Below are 10,000 nucleotides of genomic sequence, written 5' to 3'. Positions count from 1 at the left end.
AAGTTACCGCAGTTATTGCATCTGCTGCACTTTATTTGTTTTATTAGTTTTTTTATTGATCTATTTACCTTTTTTAGAATTTAAAAGATAATAAAGAAAGATATTGTTTGATAAATGTCCTAGTCCTTGAAAAAAACCCAAAAGTAGTGCTTGAATGAATTGAATTGAATTTAACAGTGCCTGTACGAATCCTGTTTTATTCCAGATGTTACTGGGGTTTTCACGCCCACTTCAGTAAGGAGGCGGAGCATATGTTCCAGGCGCTGGAACTGACCTATCAGAAAGCGCTCCAGTCTCACCTGAAGAGCTCGGACAGCATCATGTCTCTGCCTCAGTCGGACCGCTCGTCCTCCAGCTCGCAGGAGAGTCTGAAGTGAGAGACGCTCTTCAGCCCTTTTATTAAACACGCTTTAGTGTGTTCATGAGCTTCCACACGTTGTGTTTTCATACTCACTCTTTTTGTCTTTCGCAGTCGGCCTCTTTCTGCTAAAACACCTGTCGGAAGCAACTTGAGCAGAAGTGAGAATATACCTCTCTTTTTTTTTAGCATTGCTTTCGTGTATCTGTTAGATGTCATGTTGAATACACTTCCAGTCAGAAGGTTGAAATAATTGAGATTTTTAAATGTTGAAAGAAGTCTCTTCTCTTCTGCTCACCGATGCTGCCTTTATTTGATCAAAAATACAGTAAAAATTGTGAAATATAAGCTGTCAATATCTGTCTTCTATGGAAGCTTGTTTCCGCCACAGAGTGAAAAATAAAAAAGGTAATTGCGACTTTTTAATCTCACAATTCTGACTTTTTATCTCAGAATTACATGATATAAAGTCGCAATTGCAGGTTATAAAGTCAGAATTGCGTGATAAAAGTCGCAATTGTGTGTTATAAAGTCAGAATTGCGTGATATAAAGTCGCAATTGTGTGTTATTAAGTCAAAATTTCGTGATATAAAGTCGCAATTGCGTGTTATAAAGTCAGAATTATGAGATATAAACTCGCAATTGCGAGAAATATACTTGAAATTCAGACTTTTTTTCTCAGAATTGCATGTTTATATCTCGCAATTCGGACTTTATAATACGCAATTGTGAGATATAAAGTCAGAATTGCATGATATAAAGTCGCAATTGCGTGTTACAAAGTCAGAATTGTGAGATATAAACTATTCTGAGGTAAAAAAAAAAAGTCCTTTTTTTCCCTTAGAATTGAACTTTATATCTCACAATTCTGAGAAAAGATGTCAGAATTGCGAGATATAAACTCGCAATTATGTGTTATAAAGTCAGAATTGCGTGATATAAAGTCGCAATTGCGAGAAAAAAAGTCAGAATTCTGACTTTATAAGACGCAATTGCGACTTTATTTCACGCAATTGTTCAACAGCATTTGTTTGAAATATAATCTTTTGTTACATTATAAATGTCTTTACTGAACTGTCTTTGCTAAATAAACGTATTACTTTAAATATCATTTCTATTTTCTTTGCAAACCTTACTTAATTTTTTTGAATAGTAACATCACGGTTTCCACAAAAATATGAAGCAGCACAACTGTTTTCAACATTGATAATAATCATAAATATTTTTTGAGCATCAAATCATCATATTAGAATGATTTCTGAAGGATCATGTGACACTGAAGACTGGAGTAATGATGCTGAAAATTCAGCTTTGATCACAGGAATAAATTACACTTTACTATATATTCTCATAGAAAACAGCTATTTAAAATTGTAATAATATTTCACAATTTTCACTGTATTTTTGATTAAACAAATGCAACCTTGGTGAACAGAAGAGACTTCTTCCAAACGTTTGACCTGTAGTTTAAATCGTTTTTGTTCATACACACAGTAATTGTCTCTCGTTCTCTCTCAGCTAAAGTCGTGAGTTCTCGCGGGTCATCTTCGTCCGGCTCACTCCAGCGTTCTCGCAGTGATGTCGATGTTAACGCTGCAGCCAGTGCCAAATCACGAATGCCCACTGTACCCGCTGCTGCCCCCTTCAGCTCTGCCACGGCACTGCCGCCCGGCTCCTACGCCTCGCTGGGTAAAACAGCCAACACAAAACACACTCATTTACACAGATGAAGAGCAGTCAATACTGATGTAGAGAGACAAACAATCTGGTAATGAGGGGGCATTTAAGACACAGTTTTTTGGGTCTTGTAATTATGAAATTAAATACAATAAAATTATTAAAATAGTATATTACAAAAAATACAATAAAAATAATATATATACATATATATATATATATACATACATATATATACATACAGTAGTCTACATTTGAAGTGGTGAATTGATGTATATATTTATATATGTATATATTGAATTTATGTATATATATATATATATATATATATATACAGTATTTGTGTGTATATATATATATATACATACATAATGAAAGGACATTAACTGTGAATGTCTATTCAGTTTTATTTAAAATGTATACCTCAAATATCACATTACTTAATGAGTTTACAAATGATCAAATTAAACATTTTGATTCAGTTTACCTATAAAGTCACTAGACATAATAAGTTGAATGCCTAGCGTTAGACATTTGAGCCTTTTTTGACTTATAAAAGTGAATCATATAATGTTGAATTGTCCAAAGGTGTACATTTATTATTGTAATTTTATGCATGACAGCAGACAAATTATATTAAACATACAATACTTTATTTTGTTTTTGTGTTCAAGGACTGTTACTTTTTATTTAATTATTTAATCGTTATTTATGTGATTGACATAAATATATTTATGTGTTAGGATAATAAATTCAGGCATTATAATCTATAATTGTGAAAGACTCCACATAAGTTCATGCACATGTTCATATGAAGGTGTTTAAGAGAATAAGGCACTTCCTGCATGATCCCAAACCCATTTCCGACCCGCTGTCTAACACGCGCTGATGCTGTTGTACTTCTGCTCTTATTTGCTCAAAGATGCCGCTGGTAATGTAGAGGGTAAGATGTAAGATGTGTGTGTGTGTGTGTGTGTACGTGTGCGCAGGTTTGTGTCTCATTGTCCGCTACTCTGTCTTTATCACTCTGTTTTGTGTTGAAATGTTTGAGACGTACACAGATGACACTCTCAGATGGTTGTAGTTCATTGGCTAGTGTGGCTAACAGACAGTGAGGTGAAGTGTCAACATTTGAGAAATAAGTGACAATATCACATAAAACTTTTAGATACATCATTATCCAGTGTTTATGTGGATATACCTGTTTGAATAAGCAGTTTGGTCATGTTTATGTCGGTCAGCATGAGTCTTCACAGCGTCTCTGTTCAGTTCGGGCTTGTTGAGTACAAGGAGTCGTGTGTTTAGGTTTTGTAATATTGTTTTGTGTATGTGTGCATCAGTTTGCACAGTTAAATGATAATGAAGTTTAATATAAATAAAATATTAATAAATGATATATACAATTAAATTGTGTGTGTATATATATATATATATAAAATTTAATTATATATATATATATATATATATATATATATAGATAATACATTAAATACATTTTATTATAAATACATTATATACTGTATATAATTGTTTTAATAAAAAAAAAAAAAAAAAAAAAAATAATAAAATATATATATAATAAATTAAATAAATTTAGAAGTTTGCTCATCTATCGTTTTACTCTTCTGTATTTTTCTCTGTCAGGTCGTGTGCGAACGAGACGGCAGAGTTCAGAGAAGGCTTCTGGGGGCGGAGCTTCTGTGACGGACAGCAGGGGGAGGAGCCGAGCCAAAGCTGTGTCCCAATCTCAACGTGAGTTTGCAGTTACATCATCCTGCTCTGGCCAACAAAGCAAATCATTAATTATGTTTATCAATAAATTACACTTCACAGAGAAATGATAGAAATATCATAGAGACATTAAAATAAATAAATGATAAGCCATTATCAATAGATATACATTATGCATTAATTTCATTGGCTGCATACATTATACTCCAGTATAATGTGGCTTTTTTATGTGTTTTTGGTTTACGTCCCTCGTAATGAAGAGATATGAACTTCATATTCTCTTTGTGTGCCACGTCATAAACATCAGCGCACTTTTTAATCGTTGCTCATGCAACAGTCAGTGGTAGATCATGCTGATGTTGAGCGTGTCCTGTGCATTGAATCATGGGTAATGTAGTTTCATTGACTCTCTTCACTGTCCCGCATCAAGGATCCAGATCTGCTAATCCAGTGGGGGGTAAAACTCACGGTATGGAGTAAAACACGGATTCCCGCCTGCATGTGTCCCGTCATGAAAGCATGATCCACTGCGACAGGCGCTCACTGTTGTCCACTGAACTGATGCCATTGATTCAGTCTGTGTTCAGCCACCGCTCATTAGTGTTATTTCACTGTCATACTGTATCCCCGTTTTTGAGAGTCCCTTTTATGAAAGTCCCTTTAAGGCGAGTCAGTTCACTCGGCGTCAGTCTTGGTAACGCCCACAGTTTGTTATTTCAAGCCAGCGTTGTTATTGTTAACGAAAACTATTGAAATACATTTTTTAAATTGAAACAAAGCTGAAATTTAATATAAATCACTAATCGAAATTTTTAAATGCTGCCTTTGCTACTAACTTAAATAAGCACCAAAATTAAAATTAAAACTAAAAGCAAGACATCGACCAATAGTTTACATATACATCATCGCACCATAGGCCCGCCCACTGGTGTTCAGTCGCTTAACGGATGACATTTGCCTTCACTGGATGTGTGTCGATGTGACTTGTTCAGTTTAAACGTCTCGTTTGCGTCTCTGTTCTACCCTGGTAATCCAGAGTTCTCGCGAGAGCACAAGTTGAATTTGCTCAGCGAGTTACTCTGGTGTCGAGTAATGATGCTCATTAAATATGCCCCTCGATCTGAGCTGCACCAATCACATCGGGTTATCTGATATAGGCGGGCCAGAGGCGAGCTAAAGATGATGACAGCGCTGCGACGGCGAAGTCATTAGTAAACATTGCTAGATGGCTATGGATGAACACCAGTGTTGGCCGCTACAATGAACGAGTTAAACTTGGCTTTTTATCTAAAAGAGGAACAGATGGCGCTTGAATCCTTCCTTTGCAAGAAGGGCGTTTTTTCCATTTTGCCGACTGGATACGGTAAGAGTCTAATCTACCAGTTAGCTCTGCTGGTAGCTAAGCGTATGGGGCATGTTGTGATTGGTCGTAGTGACATCCAATTGCGTGCAGTGAGATTTTCAAATGTATGCTTGGTGCCGCCCCTCGAGCTGGCCGATCTTCATTAGTCGATGCCAGACCATTAATCTCTCAGATTTAGGTCTGGATTTCCAGGCTATCTCTGTACATCCCAGCATCAGAAACAAGTGGATGGTTTATTTTAAAGGCGTCTCAGATCGCGTCTGATAATTATATGTTCTGTCGGAGCGTTTGACAGCAGTTGTTTCGTAAACGAGGCACAGTGTAATGGAGAGTTCGCAAAGAAACTTCTGTTGACAGATGAAGCAGCAAACATTACTGGATCTGACAGCAGCTGCCAAGCGCAACACAAGTGTTTTTTGCTAGTTTCAGCCTGACGCAATTATCATTTTCACGTCCTGCGCCACGTAGTTTAAATAGCAAATGCATGTGCGCCCATGGGCTGCTGGTCTGAGAACGAGATGTGTTCTGGCGCATTGTTGGAGCGTTGCTATTTTGAGGCAACAGAAAACGCCTATAGGCACACATTACTAACGCGCTCTTTAAATAACAAAAAAATAATATTGCGCCATTGACTTTAGACCAGGTTTCAGTTGGTCAATGGCGCAATATTTTTTTTTGTTATTTAATGAGCGCTTTAGTAATGTGCGGCTATAGGCGGGTCCACAACGCGCGTACACTCTGCTTATTAAACACACAGGGACGCACGGCAACACCGTTGCGCTCTGGAGAGGCGTTCGGTCTTTCCACTATCAAATTCTGTCATGTAAATAGCGAATCCGCCATGGCACGAGCGCAACTGGCATTTAAAGGGAATGAGAGATGAGACTCTGATTGGTTTAATGCACGTAAATCCCAAAACACACCCATTACTCATTAAGAGAATAGGGACAACCCTTTTAGATCATGCGCCGGGAGCGCCGACCATTTGTCCCGTCGTTAAACTAGCAGAAGTGGATTCGGACACCCTCAGTGATCTTGCTCCGTGCGCTTTCGACCATGCGCTTATATCGTTAAAATAGGGCCCTATAAGTGAACTTCAAAAGAACATATTAAAATAATGAAGAAATCCATATCATGACCCCTTATGTTTTCTCTTATTTATTTATGTACGAGTGGACCGTCTCTGCCTCAAACAGCCTCTGTTGTTGTGTTCAGTGCATGTGTCGTCCTATCAGCTTTTATTTAGATATTCACAGTAACATTGATAATTGATAAATCAAGCCACCGAATATTGTTGAAGTTAAATGTGTCTGTGTTATAGCGGGCAGTCGCTCGAGTTCACCTGGGAAGCTCTTGGGTCATTCCTACGGGAGAATCCCTCGAGCCACTGGAACGCCGTCGGTCAAACGCTGTAAGATCCCGCGGAGTCAAGGCTGCAGTCGAGAGACGAGTCCCAGCCGCGGGCGAGACGGTAAAGCATTACATTTATTCATTCTGCACACGCTTTCATCCAAATGAGGTACGCCGGATGTACTTTTATAAAAGCACATAACCGCTAACATGTTGGAATGGTTTTTAAATACTTCTTTACATTCAAGCTTTTCAATTCAAGTTTCAATTTGTTGCACTTAATCTTTTTGGAGTTTCAAAAGGGAATTTTTGGTGACACTTTACAATAAGGTTCATTAGTTAACATTAGTTAACTACCTTAGTTAACATGAACTAAGAATGAACAAGACTTCTACAGCATTTATTAATCCTAGCTAATGTTAATTTCAACATTTACTTATACATTATTAAAATCAAAGGTTGTGTTTGTTAACATTAGTTAATGCACTGTGAACTAACATGAACAAACAGCTGTATTTTTATTACCTAACATTAACAAAGATGAACTAATACTGTAACAAATGCACTGCTCATTGTTAGTGCATGTTAATTAATACATTAACTAATGAACCTTATTGTAAAGTGCTTCATATCTGCGTGTCAGATATCTATTGTCAAATATCTCCTCATCACAACATTAGTTTTATTTATCTATGAGTAAGTGGGTTTAAACTGCAACTAAACTGGATTTCACATTATCCATGTGAGCCGCTGGAGTCCATGTACTCGTGTGTCCCAGATCAATGTGAGCATCACTGTGTGTGTCTGTCAGACGGGATATTAATGTGATCGCAGTCGATATGTCCAGAGTGAATATAAAGAGATGAGACAGAAAGTACCTGACAGTGTGTCTGAGCCTGAACACACACACACCGCTGCCGCTCTTCTTCTGTTAGTTTGAGTTTGTGTTGTTGTCATTCCCAGTGGAAAATCATTTACTGCGGACGGACAGTGAGATACATTTGTGCTATTATATTTTCTGGCCTGCAAAGATTAATATGGAAAAATGTAATTGTTTGTGAATTGTTTTGTTTTGTTATTTGTATGTTCTTTATTTCTCTATTGTTCTTTATTTTTGGATGAGTTTAATGTTTTTTTCTTATTAGTTTTTTTTGTTCATTTCTAAAGAATTTTAATGATTACAGGTTTACTACTACTATCACTATTATATTATATTATATTAATATTATTATTATTTGTATGTTATTATATATTTTGTCATATTTTTATGATTGTCTTTAAAGGGGAATTATAATTTAAATAATAATAATATTTTGATTTGTTTATTGTATGTGTATTTTATTTCATATTTTTATGATTTTCTTGAAAGGGGATGTTGAATTTAAATAATACTTTATTATTTGTTTATTTTATATGTATTTTATTTCATATTTTTATGATTTTCTTGAAAGGGGAAGTTGAATTTTAATAATATTTTTATTATTTTTTATGTATTTTATTTCATATTTTTATGATTTTCTTGAAAGGGGAAGTTACATTTAAATGAGAATATTTTATTATTTGTATGTTTGTTATGTATTTTATGTCATATTTGTATGATATTCTTGAATGGGAAAGTTGAATTTTAATATTACAATATGATTATTATTATTTATATAAAAATTCAACTTCCACTTTAAAAAAAATCATCAATTTTGAATCATCATCATCAAAATATTATAAAAATAATAAAATATTACAATATAATTATTAGGATTTATATTTGTATAATATTTTATGTAATATTTGTATGATTTTCTGGAAAGGGGAAGTTGAATTTTAATATATTTTAAGCTGTACTTCACAGTCTGATCTGTTAACATGTGTCGTCTCCTCCTCACAGTCTAATTCCACCTGCATGTCTTTCCTCTGTCCTGTGCTGCTGACTCCTGCTGTGTGTGTGTGTGTGTGTGTGTGTGTGTGTTAGTGCGGGGCAGTCGTATCCCGAGGCCCAGCATGAGTCAGGGCTGTAGTCGTGACACCAGTCGGGAGAGCAGTCGAGACACCAGCCCGGCTCGAGGGTTCAGTTCGCTGGGTAAGAGTCCCGCTAGTGACTCTGCTTGAGTGATGGTTCTCTATCGCCTTTCACTTCCCCTTAAGCTAGGGCTGGATGATATGACAAAAAAAATACTTAAAGGGGTCATCGGATGGTATGGCAGAAGTTGGTATGATTCTTTAGGGTCTTCATGTAAAGTTTGTAACATACTTTGTTTAAAATTCCTCAATGGTTGTGTAAAACAACACCCTTTTACCTCCTGAAAAACAGCTCTCGACCCGTTTCGGTGCATGTCTCTTTAAATGTTAATGAGCAACTGCTCCCCCCCCCAGCTCCCCCCTCTCTTCCGTGGGGTGTCACACAAGACACGTAAAGTGATGCCTTGGTGGACAGTATACAAATGGCTGAGTCGGATATATGCTAATACAAGAAATATGCTAATACGGGTCTGTCAGCGGTCGGGGGCTTGATTATTGAGAGTGTTTAGACTTTTTGAGGATACATTTTTTATTTTTTTTCATTGTATGGTGTTGTGTCCACACACTGCAAAGACACATATATATGCAAACACCATATAAAAGTGAATTTTGCATCCGATGACCCCTTTAATATTTCTCAGCCAAGCGTGTTAGTGAACTAAAAGAATAAAGAGTTTTTTTTTTCAGGTGATGTGGTCACCTTTAATTTAAAGTTTTGTTTCTGAAATGTGTGTCACCTGCTTCCTGATCCTTCCCAGCATCCCATAGACACTCTCGCTCCACCAGCGCGCTGACGGCGGGTGACGTCCTGCTGACAGGTGACTTGCATGTGGTCCGGGTCACGGCACCAGAATCTAGATCATTACTGTATTTAACACAGGGCTCATGCTGAACCTGTTTAGAAGTGTGTGTGTCAGTCACATCCAGGTTTGGAGTGTGTTTCAGCAGAATGATTCAGTGCATGTAGAGACCTGTGTGTACGAGCTCATCCACAGGGTGGCGCTAGAGACTGCGATCACAGATCTACTGACTCTTCTCTGAATCAACCCTGCTCAGTTTTCCTGGATGTGATCTGCACTTATTTTGCCAAATTGTAACTTTTTTTATTATTTTTATTTATTTTATTTTATATTTTATTTTTAAATGTGTTTTATTTTGAAATTAGTGCCTGTATTTGTTTTTTTTTATGTCTAATTTGTCTATATATAATTGTAATATTCAGTGGAATGTAAAAGTCTGAGTGCACTAGTAAAAAAAAAAAAAAATGTGTTTTGTTAAATGTTAAAAAAACATGAATGTGAACTTTAGAATTACTTATAAAGAGATTTCGGTTAACCTTTACAATAAGGTTGCATTTGTTAACATTAGTTTCATGAACTAGCAATTAAAATACTTCTGATTCATTTTAACTTAATGGACCTGAACTAAAATGAACTAACAATGAACAGTAGTATTTTTATTAACTAACTTTTACAGATATTAATTAATACTGTAACAAATGTTTTAG

The 10,000-nt window shown here is 36.0% G+C and overlaps 1 protein-coding gene across 1 annotated transcript in view; it reads left to right on the top strand.

Moving 5' to 3' along the window:
- LOC309488022 (CLIP-associating protein 1) overlaps positions 1 to 10,000 on the top strand; it is a 77,121-nt gene that overhangs the window by 42,401 nt on the left and 24,720 nt on the right. The window contains exons 17-24 of the mRNA XM_082156046.1: positions 206 to 373; positions 473 to 519; positions 1,878 to 2,048; positions 3,681 to 3,788; positions 4,198 to 4,236; positions 6,452 to 6,601; positions 8,447 to 8,554; positions 9,252 to 9,311. Of these exons, the coding sequence (XP_082012172.1) occupies positions 206 to 373; positions 473 to 519; positions 1,878 to 2,048; positions 3,681 to 3,788; positions 4,198 to 4,236; positions 6,452 to 6,601; positions 8,447 to 8,554; positions 9,252 to 9,311 (851 nt within the window). The remainder of the gene's footprint in view (positions 1 to 205; positions 374 to 472; positions 520 to 1,877; positions 2,049 to 3,680; positions 3,789 to 4,197; positions 4,237 to 6,451; positions 6,602 to 8,446; positions 8,555 to 9,251; positions 9,312 to 10,000) is intronic.

Source organism: Leuciscus leuciscus (assembly GCF_965113295.1).
Source record: "Leuciscus leuciscus genome assembly, chromosome: 23".
NCBI classification, from domain to species: Eukaryota; Metazoa; Chordata; class Actinopteri; order Cypriniformes; family Leuciscidae; genus Leuciscus; species Leuciscus leuciscus.
This window is presented reverse-complemented; position numbering and strand designations above follow the sequence as displayed.